Source organism: Pelodiscus sinensis, chromosome 20 (assembly GCF_052426305.1).
Source record: "Pelodiscus sinensis isolate ZL-2025 chromosome 20, ASM5242630v1, whole genome shotgun sequence".
Taxonomy (NCBI): domain Eukaryota; kingdom Metazoa; phylum Chordata; order Testudines; family Trionychidae; genus Pelodiscus; species Pelodiscus sinensis.
This window is the reverse complement of record NC_143071.1, coordinates 18,336,680-18,359,196: the sequence shown is the minus strand read 5'-3', so window position 1 is coordinate 18,359,196 and position 22,517 is coordinate 18,336,680. Positions and strand designations below refer to the sequence as shown.

The following is a 22,517-nucleotide window of genomic DNA, read 5'->3' as shown; positions in this document are numbered from 1 at the left end:
CTGGCCTGATACCTCCCACTGTAGTGCTGCTAAGCTAGATCCAGTCACTCCATTTGTGGGGACCCTTCAGTTCCAATCCAACGGTGCCCCCTCATAATGAAAAATCTGTTGAACTAGACTTACTGGAGATTTGTCTGGCCTCATATATAGTTGAGCCAATCAGAATCGAGTCAGGTGAGTGACAACTGAACTTTCCATTTAGCAACAAAGGGATCCCGGCACCAAAGGCAGCCAATCCACTCTGAGAGAACATTATTTCTCCCCCAATCAAGTTTAGGGGCAGGGAAGAAGGCTGCCCTATGCCACTCAGAATACAGGTTGAGGCGGGACTAAGCACAGAGTGGCGGCTCCTCGCCCAATGGTGGGTGGGATCGGGTTTGAACCGTCCAATGAGAGAGCCGAAGGGTGGGGCGCGTCTTTTTGCGGGTATAAAAACCGGCTGCTGGGGTGGGGGGCAGCTGCAGTAGTTGTCACCAGCAGCGGGGAGTGAAGTTCACCTCCTGCCAGCCTCTTGCTCGGAAGCGCATTCGCCCATCTCTCCCCGCCATGACCACCACGACCACCTTCAAGGGCGTGGACCCCAACGGAAGGAGCAGCTCCAGGTGGGCGGACCGGGGAGGGAACGGGGCTGACTGGCCGTTGGGACCGTTTGCCCGCGGGGGGACAAAACTGGCCGGGCCCTGACGGGGAGCCGCGCGCTGGGGTGACGCTGAGGGGCTCCCTCTCGCGACGGCGGCGTGCATGCGGGGGGAGACGGGAAGTCCGGATCCGTGAAGCCCCGTCGCTGGGTTGGGTCCAGCCGTGCGGTGCCTTGACGGATCTCTCGGGGCTGGCCGGCATGTGCCGCCCGTGGGGTTCGCTGTCTCGCGGCGAAGCCCTGACGCAGTTGTCTGGGGATGAGCCGCAGGGCCTGGGATCGCGGCAGACCCGCCCCGGGCGGCTGCTGCTGCGTGCGGCTGCTCGCCGAACAAAGGAAGGGAGCTCGCTGCCCAGCCACGCAGTTGGATTCGCCTCTCGGTCCCTCCCCAAAACCCCGGCGCCGTCCTCCCTGCAGTCCCTGGTGCCGCCTGTCTTGAGCTGCTGGTAGCTCGCTCCTTGCTCTAGTGGCGGTGCCCCGGGAGGGTTGCCCACACTGGGTGGGGCTGGAGCTGGCTCTATTGTCTCTCGTCTGTAGCTTCTCTACTTGTGAACCTTAGCAGGGGCAGTGGGCACGCTGGTAACTCATCGGGCATTCCTGTTAAGAGGCTGCTCCTACTCGGGGACAGTTGTAGGGTCCTGGAACTTTGTGGAAGGTTTGATTGTGCCAGCTGGACTGTGTCTATATTGTCAAGCTCATTGTCTACTGGTGCTTTAAACGGATTATAGGCAGCAGGATCTCTAAGAGCATGCTCCAGGGCTGGGGGAAGTGAAGGCGCTACTTCACTGAGCATCTTTTCTCCATTGATCAAAACCTGCGGCGGTGCACTGGCTATTCTTTGAGGGCGGGGGTTCCCACATAATGATGTGGGAGCCATCTTGAGGGGGCAGGAATCAAGGGCTATGAAACTGCTGTGAAAAAGAGGGCTTTTTTTATTTAAAAAAAAAAAAGATACCAGAACAAGAGAGAGCATGAGACTGGATCAGGGAAGCCAAGGTTGGTCTAAAACAAAGAACTTAATTAGATCACTTGTGAGAGTTTGCATAGCATTTCTTAAAAATTATCTCAAACTACAGTTGAGCTCAGCATTGGCAGTGTAAATCATGGTCTTCTGGGCAAGTTGGAACTAGGCAGTTGTTTGATAAGTGGCGGTTTTAAACAAGCAGAAACTTCCTGTTGAGAATTTGGGTATTTGGTTCTGTTGCAAGAGTGTTTTCTTCATGGAGCTGAGGTTTGCTTCTCATTGCTCTTTGCATGAAATCCAATTAAAAACGTAATGTATTTCAGGAAAAGTGTGGCTGTTGGCGGGGCAATTGCAAAATCCTGGGCTTGGATGATGACTAAAAGGGTGAGCTGATAAGCTTAGCTGGACTAGAATGTCAGACATGTTGAAGCTTCACTAGATTTCTTGAGTCATTGTGGATAGTTCTCTGAAAACATCCACTCAATGTGCAGCGGCAGTCAAAAAAGCAAAGTTAGGAATCATTTAAAAAAGGGATGGAGAATAAGACAGAGAACATCTCATTGCCTCTAAAACCATGGTACAGGCAGTCCCCGACTTACGCGGATCCGACTTATGTCGGATCCGCACTTACGAACGGAGCTTTCTCACCCCGGAAGTCGGGGCGAGAGCCCCGTTCGTAAGCTGCTCCGGTGCCCCTGGTCTGCTGGAGACCGTCTCCAGCAGACCAGGGGCACCGGGCGGGTTCCCGCGCTTCTGAGGCTTTGCCAGAGCAAAGCCTCGGAAGCGCGGGAACCGCTGCTGCTGCCACTTGGGTGCCGGTGCCTGTGGTCTGCTGGGGACCCTGACTGAAGCTACAGCCGCGGGGGGGTCCCGCGCCTCAGAGGCTTTGCCAGAGCAAAGCCTCAGAGGCGGGGCACCCCGCTGCCGCTGCGGCTCTGCTCCCCATGTCCCTGGTCTGCTGGGGGGGGGCGCAGCTAGTGTGCTCCCCCCCCCCCCAGCAGACCAGGCTTTTGTTTTGGACTCTGGGGCAGAGCAGCTGGGGCGCTGCCGATTGGTCCTGCAGCGCCCGTGGGCACTACTGGACCAACCCGGCAGCACCCCAGCTGCTCTGCCCCAGGTCCTGATTCAGCCGCTGCTGGTCAGTTTCAGCAGCGGCTGAATCAGGACGTCTGGGGCAGAGCAGATGGGGTGCTGCTGGGTTGGTCCAGTAGCACCCCAGCTGCTCTGCCCCAGGCGTCCCCAAGTCAGCTTCTGCTGAAACTGACCAGCGCTGACTACAGGAAGCCCCAGGCAGAGTTGCTCTGCCCCGGGCTTGCTGGAATCAGCTGCTGATCAGTTTCAGCAGCAGCTGACTTGGGGACGCCTGGGGTTCTTAAGTTGATTCTGTATGTAAGTCAGAACTGGCGGTCAGTTTCAGCAGTGTCTGAATCTGGACGCCAGTTCCGACTTACATACAGATTCAACTTAAGAACAAACCTACAGTCCCTATCTTGTACGTAACCCGGGGACTGCCTGTACACCCACATCTTGAATATTGAATACAGATGAGGTTGCCTCCTCTCAAAGATCTTGGCGTTGGAAAAGGTTCAGAAAAGGGCAACAATGATGATTAGGGGTTTGGAACGGGTCCCTTATGAAGAGAGTTTAAAAAGACTGGGACTTTCAGCTTAGATAAGAGGGAGACTAAGGAGGGATATGATAAGAGGTCTATAAAATCACGAGTGGTGTGGAAAAAGTGAATAAGGAAAATTATTTACTTATTCCCATAACATAAGTACTAAGGGTCACTAAATAATAGGTAGCAGGTTTAAAAGGAAGCTTTTCTTCAGACAGTGCATGGTTGGGCCTGTGGAACTCCTTGTCAGAGGAGGATGTGACGACAGGGTTCAAGAAAGAACTAGATACCCACCCTGGCTAATAGCCATTGATGGACCTAACTTCCATGAAGGTAAGAGTGGTGTCTCTAGCTTCTGTCAGAGGCTGGGAATGGGTGACGGGAGAGGGATTGCTTGAAGATTCCCTATTCTGTTCACTCCCTCTGTGGCATCTGGCATTGGCCACTGTTGGAAGACAGAATATTAGGTGGACCTGTGGTCTGATACATTATGACCGTTCTTATGTACACTTAGCAGTTGGCTACCCTTTTTTGTGTTGTCTTAGTCTGTTTGACATCAGTCTGCCTAGGAAATGATTGTCACTAATCTGTCAATAGGGGGAGATATGGGCTGTGGTTGCAAGTCCATCTTTGAACACTGCAACTAATAGATGAGAGGTGGTGTTCACATTTAAACACTTTCACTAGAAGGATAAATTTTCTTTACAAGATATAGTATTCAGTAGATGAATTTTTAATTGACTGTTGTAATTGTTCAAACTACATGCCTCAGAAAGGGGACTAAAGAAATCATAAAGGTATATGTGGATTTTTAAAAGCTGTGTTTAATCTACTGGGTAGTCTGGATGTATGTTCAGTGCGTAGTGTAGTATAGCAGGGATTCTGTACAGAATCCCTGCTATACTAAGAAGCAGTGCAATTTAGGGGTGTTCCCCTCTAAGGATGTTTTCAAAGTAAGTTTAAAAACTCCATTCAGTTCTAGAATATCAAACAAATTAATTCACTCTTGTATGAAAGTTGTGTTGCTTGTTGCTCTGCTGCATTTGAGGTTATCAAGGTATAAAAGTAATTGGATGTCTTATGTTTCTGCCTTTAGTGCAGTAGGCTTAAGGTTTGGAATTCATTGAGAATAATTAATTCCTGGCAGCGATCATCCATATCTGAGTCACAGGATCGTTATTCCAGCTCTGCAGTATTTGTGTTTGAATTTTTGCATAGTAGAAAGATGTCTGTAGCATTTCACTATGAACTGTAGCATAAGACCCAAACTGTTAAGGGGACTTAACTGTACAAAAAAGTAGGGATGTTAGAGTTTAACCGATAAGCATCAGCTTATCAGTTAATATTATCGGTTAAACTTTCCCCACTCCTGAGGAGGTGGCTTTGCTGCAGCAGCAAAGCCACTCCCAAGGAGTGGAGCCAGCAGGGGCTGGCAGCCCCACTAAGCAGCAGAGCTTGCAGCATGTGTAACTGCTGAGATTTTCAGCAGTCCCATGATTAGTCTGTTAAAACAGTAAACATCCCTACTAAAGTACCGGGATCCTCACTTCACTATTATAGACTTACCCGACTGTCCATTCTCCATAGTTTGGGTCTGAACTGTATATGAAATGGCGATGTAAAGTTCTGGTTAATCAGTTAACTATTAGGTCAACCTAACATTCAATCTATTAAGCGGGATCCCAGATTGGGGGCTGCTCCAGCCTGGTTGGTACAGTCCACAGGGCTCCTGTTCCTAGCCCTCATGTAGGGCCTGAGGCTGCCACCGGCTCCTGCTAGAGCAGCCCTTGTCCGAGGTGGGTTGGACTCCCTGTGGACAGAGGCTTCCCCTACTTGTGGAGCGCCTGGACCCGCAGCATCTGGCACAGCCCCTGCCCATGGCAGGTGGGCAGCTGCTCCCTCCCTCACTGGCTACCAGTTAACTCTGTGGTGTACAGCATGCTAGCCGCTAACCCGGGGTGGGCAGAAGCCTCAATGGGCCAGATCTAGCACATCTTGGGCTTTGATATGGCCCATGAGGCAATTCCAGTCCCCGTCCCCTAACAGGTGTGCACCACAGGGGAAGGAGCTCAGCTCTGCCACTCCACACCCACGGAGCTGCTGGAGAAGAGGCAGCACTGGGGCTGAGGCTTCTCAACAGGGCTGGCCCTGGAGGCATCGCTACCTCAGCCATGTGGCCTCTCTGGGTTAGCCTGTGGCTGCAGTGCCTTTGGGGTGGCCGGGTCAGTGTGGCTGCAGCCGCTGCTTCAAGAGGACACGAAGCCAGAGAAGGTTTTCTCCCCCTCTCATGCCCAGACCCTCCCACCCCAATCCTGTCCCTTCCCTCCCTCCCAAAACCCCTGTTCCCCCAGCTTGTTCCAACGCCCTCCCTTGTTCTTGCACCCTCTCTTCTGGCCCCACACTGCACCCTCCTTTGTTCCTGCTCCCTCCACTTGGCTAGATGCCCTACTCCCAGCCTGCTTCTGCACCCCATCCTAATCCTACTTGCTGGCAGCCTTGTCTCTTGCACTGTACTCCTCATCTCCCCCTCCCCACTCTGGAGCCTAAGGAGGTCCATAAAATCCGCTAACTCCAGAACACCAGAAAAAAAATCTGGTCTATGGGAAGCCTTGTACCTCAGTTACCCCATTCCCTGGGGCTGTGTCTACACTGGGCCACTTATTCCGGAAAATCAGCCGCTTTTCCGGAATAAGCTGCGAGCTGTCTACACTGGCCCTTGAATTTCCGGAAAAGCAATGATGCTCTACTGTACAAAATCAGTTGCTATTCCGGAAAAACTATTCTGCTCCCGCTCGGGCATAAGTCCTTATTCCGGAACACTGTTCCGGAAAAGGGCCAGTGTAGACAGCTAGTAGTCTTTTCCGGAAAAAAGCCCCGATCGCGAAAATGGCGATCGGGGCTCTTTTCCGGAAAAGCGCGTCTACATTGGCCACAGACGCTTTTCCGGAAAAAGGGTTTTTCCGGAAAAGCAGCCTGCCAATGTAGACGCTCTTTTTCCGGAAATACTTATAACAAAAACTATTCTGTTTTAAGCATTTCCGGAAATTCATGCCAGTGTAGATACAGCCCCTAGGTATGTCTAAACAGAAAAGTGAATTTGAAATAGCAGAGCACTTATTTCGAATTTGGTAAACCTCATTCTACAAGAGGAGTCCTGTGGCACCTTATAGACTAACCAAAGTGTTGGAGCATAAGCTTTTGTGGGCAAAGACCCACTTTGTCAGATGTGACAAAGTGGGTCTTTGCCCACGAAAGCTTATGCTTTAACACTTTGGTTAGTCTATAAGGTGCCACAAGACTCCTCGCCGCTTTTGCAGATTCAGGCTAAGACGGCTACCCCTCTGATACTCATTCTACAAGGTAGACTCTGGCCACCGTGCCTGTGCCAGCTCCAAGCCTGCATGCCCAGAGCCAGCAGTCACTGACCCTGACATAGTGGCCCCAAAACGTGAGCCAGCAAGCCACTAGCAGCCAGCCCTTCACTGCTCCACAGGAACAGTCTGCTAGCTCCCGGGAGCCTTCCTGTTACAGGGTGGAGATCATGGACCTTATTCAGGGTCCCCAATGGACGTCCTGGATGGCAGCCTGCAGAAAGTGCAGCCAGGCTTGCAGCAGTGCGTCCACGAGAAGCACCAGAGTGCCCAGGGGCAATTCTGGCTCCATGTTGCAGAGTGCTGGGGTGTCCCGAGTGAGGGCAATCAGAGTGCGCAGAGACAAAATGCTTTGCTGTCTCTCATCCAGCTAGACAAGCAAGCAAGGAAACCTGAGAACTGGTTGTCTGGGAGGGGGTCCCTTTAAGCACAGACCTCAGTCTCAGGCAGCAGCCCCACGCAGTAAATCCTGACCTGGTGCCCTGCTGCAACTGGTTCCGGCCAGCCTTAAATGCGATTCAGAGTCCACTCAGTGTGGACGCACTATTTCGAAATAGCAAAATGCTATTTCGAAATGCATTTTGTGTGTAGACCCATTATTTCAAAATAGGTATTTTGAAATAACACTGTAGTATAGACATACCCTTGCTCTTCCTCCCCTCTTCACCCCCCATCCCCCGCCATGAGGCTGGCACACCAAAGGAGTGAGGTGTCTCAGTTGGGGCCACATCATTGGGGGGGGGGAGTGGAAGTTTTTTTTTTTTTTTTTTTTTTTTGTGAGTCAGTGACCCCTGCCCAAAAAAGGGTTCCCCACCCCTCCTATAAATAAACAAAACATTGAAACCTTTTATGTTGGACATAATATTTTACTTTATTTAAAATGAGGTTTGATAAACTAACATGAGAAAGTTAAAACACTTAATCTGTTTCATAATTTAAATTAAACTCTTCTTTCTAGCTGCAGCTGGTTCAGAAAATAAGGTCACAGTATCCAGCAGGGTGGTTCTCAACCCTGCCCCTTCCGCTTGAGGCCCTGCCTTTCTGGGTCAGCCTGTGGCAACTTCTGAAATTTGTAAAGTGCCCTGCCCCCCCCCCCCCATCCAAAATTATTGCCCAACCCAGTGCTAGCCACATGTGGTTATTTGGCTGGTTGAGTGTGGCTAGTTTGCGATAGCAGTAGCCACTATAGAACTAGTTGAACACCACAGAGTTAATTGGATAGGTATGCCTCACCCATTCAGTAAGGTGATGCTTACTGGTTAAGATTTCACATTCCTAATATGATAACTTCATTTGATATTCTGAATCAACAACTCTGGCAGTATTTTGAATTTTGTCTGAGAGCTGTTCCTTACTCATCTAGCCTCCAGTGGTGCTAATCTTCCGAAATTAGGCTGAAGAAAATATGGCTGAAGGAATTGAAAGCTTAAGTGTTGTGCACTTTCTTATTTTCTCTTCTTGACTTTCTGGAGGAGGTATCAGATAGGCTTCTTACTACTTCCTGCTCAAGGTCTCACTGCTAGATTTATCTTGCTTGTTTGAGCTATATGCCATGCCTTTTTTGCTTGGCAGCTAAACTCTGCCCCTTGATCCCTGTTCAATACAGATGGCACTTGAGCAATTTTTACTATAAGCTTTTTGGCTCATCTCTTAATTCAGGAACTTGCTGCATGTTTGGGTTTAAAAAAATTGGAACAGTTCCAAATAGAAGAGTCTGGAAGCTAGACACAATCAGTGATGGTGCAAATAGTACAGTGGTTTATGTGCCAAATGTTGGTTTCTGCCATATTGCTAATTTCAAGATTAATTTTGTAGGGTGTTCTAATGAATTTGGCTGCTAGCAATTGAAAGATTGGACTCTATGATAAATAGGTTTTTGGCTCTGAGTTGGAAATGTAGTATTTTTTTCCTGATTCTGAGATGCTTGGATAAATGGAGCTGGCTGAGGTTCTCCCCCCCCTTCCCCCCCTTTGTTTGGCTATCTTTATTTAGTGTAGTGAATTGCACTGTCTCTCTCTCTCTAGTCCTCTGATCAGTTCCGTATGAATAGCAGCAACCGAACAGATGTCTTTGTGCTATCCTGAAGTATGTTGTAGGTCCAGGAGTGAGCTACAAGTGTAATTCATTTTAGTGCTTGGCTTGTGTATGCCAAAACATGATAAAACTCTTGAAATATAAGATTGTCATACTAAATCTTTCTACAGGGTACTGCGCCCTCCAGGCGGAGGTTCCAATTTCAACTTGGGCTTTGATTTGCCGAAAGAGCAGCCAGTGCGAAGGAACAGAATGGCATCCAACATCTTTGGTCCTCCTGAAGAGACTCCACTTTCTAAGGCTGAATCAACAGGTAAAAGCATCACTCTGGTTTTAGTGTCTATTCTAGTGTTGCTAGTGTCCAGCGATTATTCTAACTTTGTAATGCTTTATGGAAAAGGCTATGAGTGGTCCCTTGAACTGCAAAGCAGTATCATTAGCATCTTGAAGTGAATGCAGTTGATGGTATTGAGGGGGAAAAAATTTTTTTTTTTAAGTTCAGGCACTAGCAGTTTGAGATTCAGATAATGTGGCTTAATCTCTCATGTTTGCCACACTTTTTCTGTTTCTATGTATAAATGAGGAAAAAGTATATATTTATCTCAAAGGGGTGAGGCTGTGAGGATAGACTGTTTGAGGCATTTTAATACTGCAGTGATGAGACACCAAGATACCTGGGGTGAAATCTTGGCTGTCACTGCTCTTTCACTAGTTCATGAGAAATAAAACTATGGATAATTGTGCTAGTGTGCTTTCTTGTAGGTTGAATTTACATCCTTACTAAAACTTCAAAAGTGTTAGACTTAGTCTCTCTGTTTTAAAAAGGAGTAGTCCTGTGGCACCTTATGGCATATTTACGCTGCAGGGCAAAAGTTGAATTAAGACACGTAACATCAGTTACGTAAATTGTGCAGCTGAAGTCAAAATAGCTTAATTTAGCTTTTGGCACTGTCTACACAGCAGGAAGTCGAAGGAAGAGTGCTCTTCCTTCAACGTCACTATCTCTTTGTGAAATAAGGATTACAGGAGTCAGAGTAAGAAGTCCATCTCAATATTATTTTGAAATAATGGCTTGCTGTGTAGGCATGGCCTTGGAGACTAACAAAAAAAATATAGTATGATCTTTTGTGGGCAAAACCTATGTCAGATTAGATGATTTCAAGATGAAAGCTTGCATGTGTGTGTTAGTCTCTAAATTGCCATGAGACTACTCATTTTTAAAACAAAATTCTGCTTTCAGGGATCATGCCCAGAGGTGTGAGAGAAGATTCTGAACCACAAAGGAGAAACTCTTCTGATGCAAACTGTGGGGACTTCATAGATCCAAAGGTCAGTGATTATCAAAAGCTCGTGCCATGCTTTTGGCTGCTGGTAAGATTATATAGTAGGAAAAGGGACTGAAGACTTTATTATGGCCTCTTATTTTCTACCTGGAGAAAGTATAAAATCTCCCAGTACCATTAATAAGCTGATAGCTAGCAAACTAAACACTGAGTTCTAGATTTTTAAACTGGGTACTCAGTAAATTTTTCTGACTTGTTCCATTGCTAAAATCTGGAAATACTGAGGAAAATTGTGCCTTAGCCCTAATGGGGGTTCAATATTACCGGAATTGACTTGTAAAGTTCAAGCAGCTGTGCTTTGGGGATGTTAGTTTTGTGCTGGAGTGCAAAATAAGTAACCTGAATACTTCTGTAATGACTTGCTTAGCTGCCATCTACAAGGAGCAGCAGATGCAAGTATGTGGCCTAACTTGAGGTGGAAAGGCAAGAAAAGGACTGTGCTATTTGTACAGGTTTTTGCTTGATAGGTGATTCCAAATCCTGGAGAATAAGACCTAGAACAGTAGCTTCTGTGCACATAGCTAAACTGGAGAGGCTCAAGCAGGCTTTGACTGGTTTTTAGATTTCTTCATAGATGCAGCCTAAAATCCAATAGCTTTCAAGGAAAGAAACTACAAAGTGTAGCTCCCAGGTTTGATAAAACAGATAAGTGTGTAGAGACTTACAGTTATTCATATTTAAATGGCATCTAAAGTCACAGACAAAGTTGACTTTTTTTGATTCACAATGAGACTTGTGAGTGTAGAAACATCTTGCTTGCTAACTGGAACGTAACAGCTATAAACTTCATCTGATGGTTACAGCAGAAAACCAGAGTAAACTGTTTGTTCTAATATGTTTAATTTCATTATATATTCTGTAGCATGAAGAAGATGACTCTTCAATATCATTCCTCTCACAGAATGCTTTACTTGAACAGTAGTTGTAGCTGCAAGCAGTTTAAATGATTATAGTGTAGTCCTGTCTAGAACTTAAGAGGTGCATACACATGCTTCAGCCTGTCTCATGTAATTCTGTTGACGTCAGTGCAGCTGTCAGCTTACACCTGAGCAACAGGCTCTCCGTTCTAAGATTCATTATCTCACTGTTAATGGGTTGATCTGCATCAGGGAAATGACCTAGTACTTTATAGATTGCCAGCAACAGTTTCATGTTGGGCCCCAACCTGGTGTTAAAGCTGCTCAAGCAAGTAAGGAAGTTTAATTCAGAGCTGTTTCAGAAAATGTAACTGGGACTGAGTGGAATGTAAGCTCAGTAAGAATCACTTTGTTCCACTTCACATGCAGTTAAATGACCTTTGAGACAGCAAGGGTATGCTTTCGGGGGGGGGGGGCTGAAAATTCCCACGACACATTTTCTAGCTATCAGGTTAGTTTTAAATATAACTTAAGCTTTCAAAGTGAATTTTCTAGTGAAAGGTGTTAAGATGAACAGTGTTGGATTGAGTGCCCTGTCTGCTTCTTGCACACGAGCACAATACAGGTTTCTCCATGTCATTATAACTCTGGTCTTTAGGGTGCGTTGGCATCTATGTCCAGTCAGTCTTTACCATTATACACTTATTAATGAACATGTCTGTATTTAAAAAACAGATATATCTAACCCCTTTCCCTGATCACTTGACTGACATTAGACTCCTACTTAAATTGACCACCTCCATAGATGTGAGTGGCAATAGTGGTTCTTCAGCATGCATTATCCACAGTATTGCCTTGACATCTGATCTAGAAAATTCAACATCCTAATATTGCTTCCTGTTTCTGCATTTCAGAGGTAGCTGTTACATTGTTTCTTCATTCCCAAAACTGGGAGGGCTGTGCTAGGTATAGAGAAATATTGTTTAGCCTTGTTTAGCAGTCATTGCTAGGTGGAGCCCGGTGTTCAGTGCTTCCTACTGTATCTAATATTAAAAATGCATTGCAGAGTAAAGGGAAATAACGTGTGTGTTTTTTCTTCTAGGGCGGGGAAACTGGTGACACTCTTGGTAAGTAACTCTCCCTTTCTGATAGCTAATCTATAGAAGTCTTGGGTGGGGGGGGGGAATTGAGTTCTGGTATATTTGAAGTGTTGGAAGGAAATATGGATATAAATAAGTTTTTAATGACTAAAATTGTAATAGTTAACACCTGCCTGTCCAAGATTGCTTGGGCATGACTTTGGAGGGGTGTGTCTCCTGCCAGCTTCATCAGGCTGAATTGGACCAGCCAGGGTTGGAAGTGGCTGGGGCTCAAACTTGTGTGCCCCACAGGGCTCTGGGGCTCATGGCCAGTGTTCCCTCTAAGGTGTGTGCCTGTGTGGCCATATACAAAAAATTCTGAGCCCGCCCACATCTTTTGGAGAGCTGCATAGCAGCACTCCCCTTCCTGGACCTGGAAGGTTAGTTGCGTGGCTGCTCCCATGGCCAGGGCCTTGGGGTGGAGACGTGGACATGGCAGGAGGCGCCTGCTCTGGCTGCTGCCAGGACCACAGGGAGGACGGCTGCTGCTACTAGAGGTGGGGCGGGTGGTTTGCTGCTGCCGCTGGGAGTGGGGCTGCTAACCACCCAACACCTCTATCATACTAATCCAGGGACACACCCCTGCAATCAACTCTGGTGCCAACTCTGTCCACACATCTATACAAGCGATACCATAACAGGTCCTAAACACACAAACCACCATATCAGAGGCTCATTTAATTGCACATCCACTAAAGTGATATATGCCAGCAATGATCCCCTGCCATGTATGTTGGCCAAATTGGACAGTTTCTACCAAAAAAATTATTGGAAAAATCAAATATCCAAAAAGGCAACACACAGAAACCTGTTGGGGAACATTTTAACTTGCTTGGGCACTCATTTAATGGATCTCAAAGTCACTGTATTGTTTCTGGCCAATTTCACAAGCCAGCTCTGCAGGGAAGCCTTAGAACTTAACTTCATTTACAAATTTGATTCCTGTAACAGAAGTATGAATAAAGACATTGGCTGGATGCCCTGCTACATTCCACATCTTAATGACACAAACCGAACTATGGGTACTACAGAACAGTTAGAGAAGATACCATCAGCTTGTAGCATGAGCATTCTAATTTTGTCTCCCGCAACCCTTATTAACATATATTGATAGTAACTGATGTGTGGCATGCATCTGACCAAGCACATGTGACATCAGCATCAGCGCACAAGACACATTTCACCCCGCTCACAGATGGAAAATCTTAGAGGAAACACTGGTCATGGCAGTCTGCCCCATGCGCTAGGCGCCTTATAGTATAAGCCATCTTCCGGCATGTACCGGCTTCCAGATGCCTGTCCCACTCCCAGGGAGCCAGCTGGGAGGGAAGATTTTTAACTGAAATGGAAACCGCTAAGCATCAGCTTATCGGTTAACTGAAAGTTGAACTATTAGGGATGTAAGAGTTAATACCCATGTAAAAAGCTAACCTGTTAAGTGTGGAGGGCTGGAGTCCTGTGGCAGGGGGAGGGTCTTGCTCCAGCTTTCTGGTTAACCTTTTGCATCCTTTACGGGAGAGGGGAGAATCATATATCTTGTTCAGATACTAGTGGTGAAATCTAGCCTGTGACTACCTCTTGGATCTTTCAAAAGGGTGATGACTTGAATATTTGCTGTGCTTGGCTAGAATGTGGAGGGAGGGACAGCTCAGTGGTTTGAGCAGTGGCTTGCTAATCCCAGGGTTGAGAGTTCAATTCTTGAGGGGACCATTTAGGGATCTGGGGCAAATCTGTCAGGGATGGTACTTGATCCTGCTATGAGGGCAGGGGGCTGGACTCGATGACCTCTCAAGGTTCTTTCCAGTTCCATGAGATGGTATATCTCCATATTATTAATGTAGATGAAGTCTAATTGTAGAATACCTGTGTCCTTGTTTTTAACCCATTGGATTTGGGTTTGAGCATGTTCCTTTGCCAACAGTAAAGTTAGTCTCGAGTGCAGGCTTCTTGGCACTAACGAGCTAACTTGAAACTAGGGATGTATAAAGGTTGACCTGTAAGGGGTTGGGGCAGCTCCCCATCTGCCCTGGGCAGGGAGTCCTTCCAGCCCCGCAGAGCCTGCTGGAGCAGCCCCTGTCAGTGTCTCTAACTCCCCCCCCCCCCCCCCCAATTATGCAGCAACCCCACTCAAGGAGACTTTGCTGCAAGCTCTGCAGTATAAAGCTTAAATAAGCTTTATATTGCAGAGTCCACAGTGTGTGTAACCACTGTGATTTTTAGTGGTTACATGGTTAGATTTGCAAACGCACTTTTGTGTCCCTACTTGAAATCCATGTAACGGGGGAAATGGGGATGGAAAAGGACTGTCCCTAGATACAACTGCTGTACTGCACCAAGTTTCATCCCTGCATTTTATTTAACCTAAATGAAATAAATCTTTGACTGTGGGAGTTGTGATGCTTTCTAAGACTCCTCTTTAGCATCCCTAATTGAGTGCCACAAATCATTAGTACTAGGACAGTGGGGTCCCAACCATAGTTTGAGAGCCAAATTGGGTTGCAAGTGCAGTCCTATTCTAATGGGGTCTCCAGGGCTGACTTAGACTTTCTGGGGCTGAAGCTTGAGTCCCTCCACACAGGGCTAAAGAGAGAGCCTGAGGGCATCAGTCTGGAGTGCAGTATTCAGGTTACAGGGCCCCTGCCTGGGGCTGAAGCCCTGGAGTTTCAGCTTTAGGTTCCCCTCCTGCCCTGCCTAGAGCAGTGGGGCTTGGGCAGCCTCAAGCTTCAGTCCCCTTTCCTGGGATTGTGCAGTAATTTTTGTTAGAAGGGGGTCACGGTACAATGAAGTTTGAGACTTCCTGTACCAGGATTTCAAAATCAGTGTGTATGAAGCTCTGTAAGTGACTTCAGTTTCTGAACAATTTGCTGACACCTTAGATACTAAGTTCAGAGATTGTAAATATTAAGTTGAGTTTTGTTTATAAAAGGACATTATTTGTATTGCTACAGAAAATTCAGAATTAAGTGAAATGTGACTAAATCTTGCTGTTCTTTGTAGCTTCTTGTTCAGTATATATGCCCTTAAAAGACCACTTTTGGCTGCATAGCTGTTGAGCCAAGTGCACAATATAGTCTTTGCAGAACATCTCAAGTCTGAGTGAAGGTAGTTGTCATGTATTTTGCTTTTTGTGATTGTTGCCAACATCTGTTTAATAGTCAGTGACTACCTGCAAAATATAGCACTTGCAACTCTGGTCCACAATGAAGAAACAGCTCCTAATGCTGTCCTCTGATTGGACAGGGTTTGAACATTTGAAGAGCCACATTTGAACATGAATCTACTCCCAAAAGACTTTAAAAGCATTCATAAGGTTCATGTTTTTATTAAAGCTTAGATTTCTTCACTAAGCCAAATGGATACTTGATAACAGTAGGGATTTGTTTGTGATTCCTTAGGGCAATGGTGTCTACTATGCCCCTTAAGACTCTTAACAGTCATCCTCCTCAAGGAGGAGAATTAGGTGGAATTTATATTTGAGTACATGAATATTAATAGCAATTTCAATTTATAACCTTTTAAAAAGCATCTTGGAAAAATCTAGGTTTCATGTGTATTCATTATATTTTTCATGTGGTAGGTCGTCCCCCCCCGGTCCCCCCCCCCCCCCGGTCACGCACTCCAACTTCATTGGACTATTATCTGACTAGCCTTGCTATTTATGCACTAAAAGGTATGCTTCCTACTAAGAATCTGATATGCAGTGTCTCCATCTAGATGTCATTGAAAGCCTTGTGGTGTGTCATTAGGGGCATTGGCAACTTGAATCTTAGTTCCTTTGTGACCAAGCAGATCTAGCTTCAGCTCTCTTAATCTGAGCTTTTCATTCAGTATCTTTCTGGCAGGGACCTCTTAGATGCTTTAACCAAGACTTCATAATTTGAAAAAGCCAGAAGGTACTCAGTTAGAAACAGCTTACCTATCCTTGTAGGATGTAAATGGTTACCATCAAATTAAACAGCACTTGTAATTTGTTTTCTATAACTGTAAGTTTTCTGTATTCTAGTTCAAATTTTGTGTATTGAATGGCATTTGGTTGATTCTATCCATATAGTTAAATTTCTCTTCCCATGTAGTTTTCACACCAACAGAGCTCTTTTAAAAACAGATTGCTTTAAAAATGTACCTATGACTCAACACTCAAGAATAAAGTGATACTTCACACCTCTTTATTTCAAGTAAATAGTCTTCTCTTTAAAGTCTTTACCAACTAGTTTTGCTGAGCAGGAGTTTATTGGCAAAACAGTCCATGTAAATATGGAAAACCATTGATGCCTTTGATCATGGATAATCTCTTTCTCCAGGGTCTAGGTGAAGTCTATTGCCTCACACCTTCTTACATTTACACAAAAATAGCCCACTTCCTGATTAGAACAAGTACCCATTTGTTTCTTTAAACCAATACTTCCCTTAGTGCCACTTTCCACACCAGTGAACTTTAGCTTCTGGAAGATCAGCAAAGCTGTGAAGTTACATTTCCTGAAAGGACTTCTCCTTAAAGGCTTTAGGAGAACTTCCATTTAAGGAGGAAAGATTTATGGGATGGGCTTGACATCTGATAACACTACAGCAAATGAAGCAAAATGCAGGACAATGTAGCACTTTAAAGACTAACAAGATGGTTTATTAGATGATGAGCTTTCGTGGGCCAGACCCACTTAAAGCTCATCATCTAATAAACCATCTTGTTAGTCTTTAAAGTGCTACATTGTCCTGCATTTTGCTTCAGCTACCCCAGACTAACACGGCTACATTTCTATCACTATACTACAGCAAATGTTAGTGTGGGAAGAGTATCTAATGCCCTTGACTAATATGCAGTTTTCCTAAATGTTTTCCTATGAGCCATTCCTAATGCATTTTAATTGGCATTGCAGTGGTGGACTCTGAGACCAACTTTAGAATCTACTGAGGCAAGAGCATGAATTCTTCTTCGAGTGCTTGCTCATGTCCATTCTGATTAGGTGTACGCGTGCTGCGTGCACGGATTCCGGAGCTTTTTTCCCTTAGCAGTATCCATAGGGCCAGCAAGGAGCCCCCTGGAGTGGCACCATATACCGGTGCATATATACCCCTGCTGGTCCCTCCACCCCCTTAGTTTTTTCTTACCGCCCATGAGGGTAGCTGGAGCATGCTTTCAGGCTGTTAGCCTATCTCTTAGCAGTTGTATTTCCTTTATCTGTTGTACTATAGTTACAACTACAAATTTATCTAGTTAAGTAGCTGTTAAGTACTGTAAATAGTGTAATTTGTTAGATAGGGAGAGTCCCGCTGTGCTCCCCTGTGAGGGGAGGGCATGCCAGGGCCTCAGGGCTTTAAACCCTGTGCTTCCTGCTCTAAACCTATGTGCTGTGGAGATCCTCACTCCGACTGCCTGAAGTGCCTGGGAGAAGCCCATCAAGAAGAAAGCTGCTCTATTTGTAAGTTTTTTAAACCCCGGACCAAGAAAGAGAGGGACTCCCAGATGAAACTCCTATTAATGGAGTCAGCACTGCAGCCCCAGGGCAAGGAGTGCCCCCACTCTGTCCGCTGCGTGCCGTCAGCGGCACCTGTGTTGGCAAAGCACCAGTCAGAGGCCGATAAGGCACCAAGACATAGGTCGCAGTCCCCAGTGCCAAGAGGCTCCATGGGCTCGAGGGGATGCTCAATGGAGAGGAGTGACCAGAAGGTGTGCCCTAAGGAGGGGCACCTGTCTTCTAAGGCCTCAAAAAAGAGGCACAGCCCAGACAAGGGTAGGACCCCGGGGCACCCCATGGGTATAGGGGAGGTCCATCCTCCCTCCACCCCAGAAACTTTTGAGGCGGCCTGAGACCTCATTGAGATGGCCATGGAGGAAGGAGAGGGCAGACCACACCGATGCAGGGCTCAAACACCCCCCAGCAGGCTCTGACAGCTGGGCCATGGGACTCTCTCGGCGAGGTGCAGGCCTCGGCCCAGCACCAGCAGTAATTCCCCGTGCCGGCAAGAGCACCGGCATCGGAGCCAGGACAGACACCAGCCTCGACCCCGGTCCTCTATCCGGCAGCAGTGGCACTGGTAGCAAGTGCGCTTGTGGCACCGATGGCCCCAGTACCTGGGCACCCGACGGCCTATTCGGCACCAGTCTCCCGCACTGTACCAACGCTGCTACCTCTCCCCGCACTGCACCGACGCTGCTACCTCTCCCCGCACCGATCCCAGCTCACGCCCTGGAGCACTGGTACCGCAACAGACTGCGGTGCAGAAGCAAATGGCAGCACCGGTTGGTTATTTACCGGTCTGCCAAATGCAGCTGGGCACGGTACTGCCGCAGCAAGTGCCTCCACTTATGCTCCCGCTGGCACCACATGTGGAACACAGGGGCAAGCCATCGGCCCTGGTGGCGCAGCAAAGGGTGCAAGCATCATCGGCTCCTCCCTGGGCGGCATTTGACTATTCGTCAGTCTGAGGCTGAATCGGTGACATCAGCCTGGTCATCGTACAGGTCCCGATTCCCATCATAGGTCTTGTTCAACTGTTAGATTGGGTCACTGGGACTCAGTGGACCAGCAGCAGTGGCAGGGACAACCCCAGTGGCCATTCTGGACGCCCTGGACTTACCACCAGGCCCGGGGCCCCCTCCTACGGTGTTGGTGGCTGGGTCGTCCCAAAAGAGTAGTGCCCCATCAGCCACCCCATTAAGAGCTCCTCTGCCTGAGGAGAGCCTGTCCATGGCGACAATGCCTAGGTCTCAAGTAATTGGCCAAGGGCAGGAGGCTACAACCCAGCTGCGCTTGGCCCTGATGGGCATCTCAGCCGGAGGGGAATCAGAGGTGCAGCTCTGTGAGGAAGAGGTAGTCCCTCAGTCCTCATCGTCATCGCTGGACGAGGCTCTGGCGGACTCCGCACCTCAGCCTCCTTCAATGGACGCAAGGGTGCACCAGGAGCCGCTCCGAAGGTTGGCGGTTAACCTAGCGGTCCAGCACGAGGAGGTCCAGGAGGACCAAGATCCTATGGTGGACATTCTGACGGCAACAGGCCCTGGGCGAGTGGTGCTCCCACTGAATAAAACGGTGGACAAGCTGTCAAAGACCCTGTGGCAGACACCAGCCTCCATTGCGCCGACCCAGAAAGGTGTGGAGAGATGGTACTACGTACCTCAAGCGGGGCACGAGCATCTTTTCAACCATCCAGCCCCGGGGGTTGATAGTAGTGCAGGCTGCGGGGTAGGAGGAGCATCAAGGGCCTCCAGGCCCTACCCCAAAAGGCGAAAGAGCCTAAGAAATTGGACCTGCTTGGCCGGAAGGCCTACGCCATGGGAGGCCTTCAGCTACGTATAGCTAACCAGCAAGTGATGCTGGGGTGTTATGCCTTTAACACGTGGGCGTCAATGCAAAAGTTTGGCAGCCAGCTTCCCCCTGAATCCCTTTAAGGTCCCTTCTGACCTTAAAGTCTGTGAATCCCGACAAGAGTGCAGGGCCATGACGGAGGAGGGCAAGGCAGTGGCGCATACGTCCCTCCAGGCGGCTCTGGACACGGCCGATTCAGCTGCCCGCACTATGGCTACTGGGGTGGTCATGAGGTGTAGTGCATGGCTGCAAGTGTCCGGCATCCTGTCCGAGGTGCAGACCACTATCCAGGACCTACCTTTTGAAGGGTCGGGCCTGTTTTCAGAGCAGACTGACTCCAAGCTTCATAGCTTGAAGGACTCAAGAGTGACACTGAAGTCGCTAGGGATACACACCCCGCCCCCCCCCCCCCACAGGCTAGAAGCTATCCCAGACCCTTTCAGTGGGGGCAAAGCACTGATAGGAGCCGCAACAATAGCCGCCCCGACCTTTTTAGAGGTAGGCGTAGAGGTCCTCGGTTGGACTCGGAGAGAGGTGCAGGGCCGTCACCTGGCCACCAGACTAAGCCTTCATTTTGAAGGTATGCCGGAGAGCAGAGTATCAGTCACACCTATCTATCCACCCTTTGGGGACCATCTTTTTTAAACCAGAAATGGGCAAAGATCACGTCGGACCGCTGGGTCCTAGACCTGGTAAAGCAGGGGTATACTATCCCCTTCCTTTCCTACCCTGCCCTCCAGCCCCTCCCTGTCCCTTTTCAGGGACCCCTTTCATGAGACACTCCTCTGGCAGGAGGTGTCCAACCTGCTGGCACTAGGGGCTATAGAAAGAGTGCCCCCAGAGATGAGGGATAAGGGTTTCTACTCCCGCTACTTCCTGGTACCCAAAGCGAAGGGGGGCATGCATCCCATATTAGACTTACAAAACCTGAACACCTTCATAAGAAAAGCAAAGTTCAGGATGGTGATGCTGGCTTGCATCATCCCATCGCTCCAAAAGGGGGACTGGTATGCTGCCCTCAATATCAAAGATGTGTACTTCCACATTTTGATTTTTTTCCAAGTCACAGAAAGTTCCTATGGTTTCTGGTGGGACAGGACCAGTTCCAGTTTACGGTCCTCCCATTTGGGCTGTGTGCAGCCCCAAGGATGTTTACCAAATGTATGACGGTGGTAGCCGCGTTTCTGCGGCAGCACAGGGTCCAAGTGTTTCTATATCTGGACGATTGGCTGCTAAGGGGCACGTCTCGAACAGGTGCTAGATCATGTCACGGGCAAGGGCATTGTTCGGGAGCCTCGGCCTACGACGTCAAATCCTCATTAGACCCCACGCAGGTGATAGACTTCGTGGGGGCCCATCTAGACTCGCCCGCGGGAAAGGCGTCTCTACCGAGGGGCAGATTCCTTGTTATCCGCTCATTGGTAGCGGAGCTACAGGAGTTTCCCACTACGACGGCAAGGACTTGTATGAGGCTCCTAGGACCACATAAGTACACGCTGCCATGTGGCCAACATGCCAGGCTGCGCATGCGCCCATTGCAGGGGTGGCTCAAAGTAGCACACAACCCTTTGAGGTCGCCATTGGATGCGGTGGTGACTATACCTCAGGAGATCCTACGCTCACTAGACTGGTGGAAGGATGAGGGCAGGGTGTGTGTGGGAGTCCAGTTCACCAGAGCGTCCCCATTGGTGCAACTGGTCACGGATGCTTCGGACGTGGGATGGGGAGCACCCCTGGGCAGCCTCAGAACGCAAGGTATGTGGTTGCCAGGGGGAAGTTCCCCTCCATATAAATATCAAGGAGCTCCAGGTGGTCAGGCTGGCCTGCAGGGCGTTCCTTCCCCACTTACAGAACAGGGTGGTGGCGGTGTTGACAGACAACTCTACGGCCATGTATTATATCAACAAGCAGGGTGGGGTGCGTTCCTCTCCCCTGTGCTGGGAACTGTGGGAAATGTGTGTAGCCCATGGCATTTGCCTAGAGGCGTCTCACCTCCCAGGGACCAGGAACGGGCTAGCGGACCGGCTCAGCTGTTCGATTCAGGCACACAAGTGGGTGCTAAGGCGAGACATACTTCACAAAGTCTTCCAAAGGTGGAGGTTTCCCTGTCTGGACCTGTTTGCGACACTGAGCAATGCCAAGTGCTGGGAGTACTATTGGTACATGGGTCACGGTCTGGGTTCTCGGGGCGATGCGCTGCAGATCAGGTGGCCCAGAGGTTTACTCTATGCCTTCCCCCTGATCCATGAGATGCTCATCAGAGTGCAGCGGTTCGGGGTCCAGGCCATTCTGATAGCGCCGGTGTGGCCTCGCCAACACTGGTTCACCACCCTGTTATACCTAACCGTGGAGAGACCACTCAGGCTACCTCTCTTGCCAGACTTAAGCACGCAGAGCTGCGAGGCTAGAGGAACACTCCACCTGAGCCTGTCATCCTTGTGGCATGGTTCTTCAGTGGCTCTCGGTTACGGAGCGAGCCTGCTCCAGAGCAGTCCAGGAGGTGCTGTTAGAAAGTAGGAAACCATCCACTAGAGCTCTTTACGAGGCTAAATGGAAGAGGTTTACCTTGTGGCTAGGGGTCAGAATGCTCGCTCCGGGTGAAGGGGCGATCCTGACTGTCCTGGAGTACCTCCTCCACCTGCGTGAGCAAGGCCTGGCCACAGCCTCTCTGAGGGTACACCTGGCGGCTATAGCAGCTTTTCACCCCGGGGAGGGTCAGAGGTCCATCTTTGCTAATCCTATGGTTAAAAGGTTTCTGAAGGGAATTGACAGGATGATGCCATATGAGAGACCGCCGGTCTCGCCTTGGGACCTTAACCTGGTCCTGACTGCCCTTATGAAGCTGCCATTTGAGCCTCTGGCATCCTGCTCGCTGAAGCACTTGTCTTACAAGGTAGCTTCCTAGTGGCCATTACCTTGGCCAGGAGGGTGTCAGAGCTTAGGGCGCTGACTTCAGAACCACCCTACACGGTGTTCTTTAAAGACAAGGTGAGGTTGTGTCCACACTCAGGGTTTCTACCCAAGGTTGTCTCACATTTCCATCTCTCCCAGGATATTTACCTACCAGTTTTTTACCCCCAAGCCACACACATCACCCAGGAAACAGGCTTTGCACTGCCTGGATGTTAGGAGGGCATTGGCTTTTTACATAGGATGTGTGGGTTTCGTAAGTCACCTCAATTGTTTATTTCAGTGGCAGAAAGAATGAAAGGGTTGCCAGTCTCGGCGCAGTGTATATCCTCGTGGATTACTT

General features: G+C 48.5%; 1 protein-coding gene across 2 annotated transcripts in view; it reads left to right on the top strand.

Moving 5' to 3' along the window:
• JPT1 (Jupiter microtubule associated homolog 1) overlaps positions 1-22,517 on the top strand; it is a 34,292-nt gene that overhangs the window by 6,391 nt on the left and 5,384 nt on the right. Inside the window, exons 1-4 of one of the 2 annotated variants that reach the window (XM_006136413.4) lie at positions 444-602; positions 8,792-8,934; positions 9,862-9,950; positions 11,924-11,948. In XM_006136413.4, coding sequence (XP_006136475.2) covers positions 547-602; positions 8,792-8,934; positions 9,862-9,950; positions 11,924-11,948 — 313 coding nt within the window. In that variant the 5' untranslated portion in view covers positions 444-546. Of the gene's footprint in view, positions 1-443; positions 603-8,791; positions 8,935-9,861; positions 9,951-11,923; positions 11,949-22,517 lie in introns of those variants that run through there. The other variant, XM_025178164.3, reaches the window with a different exon arrangement.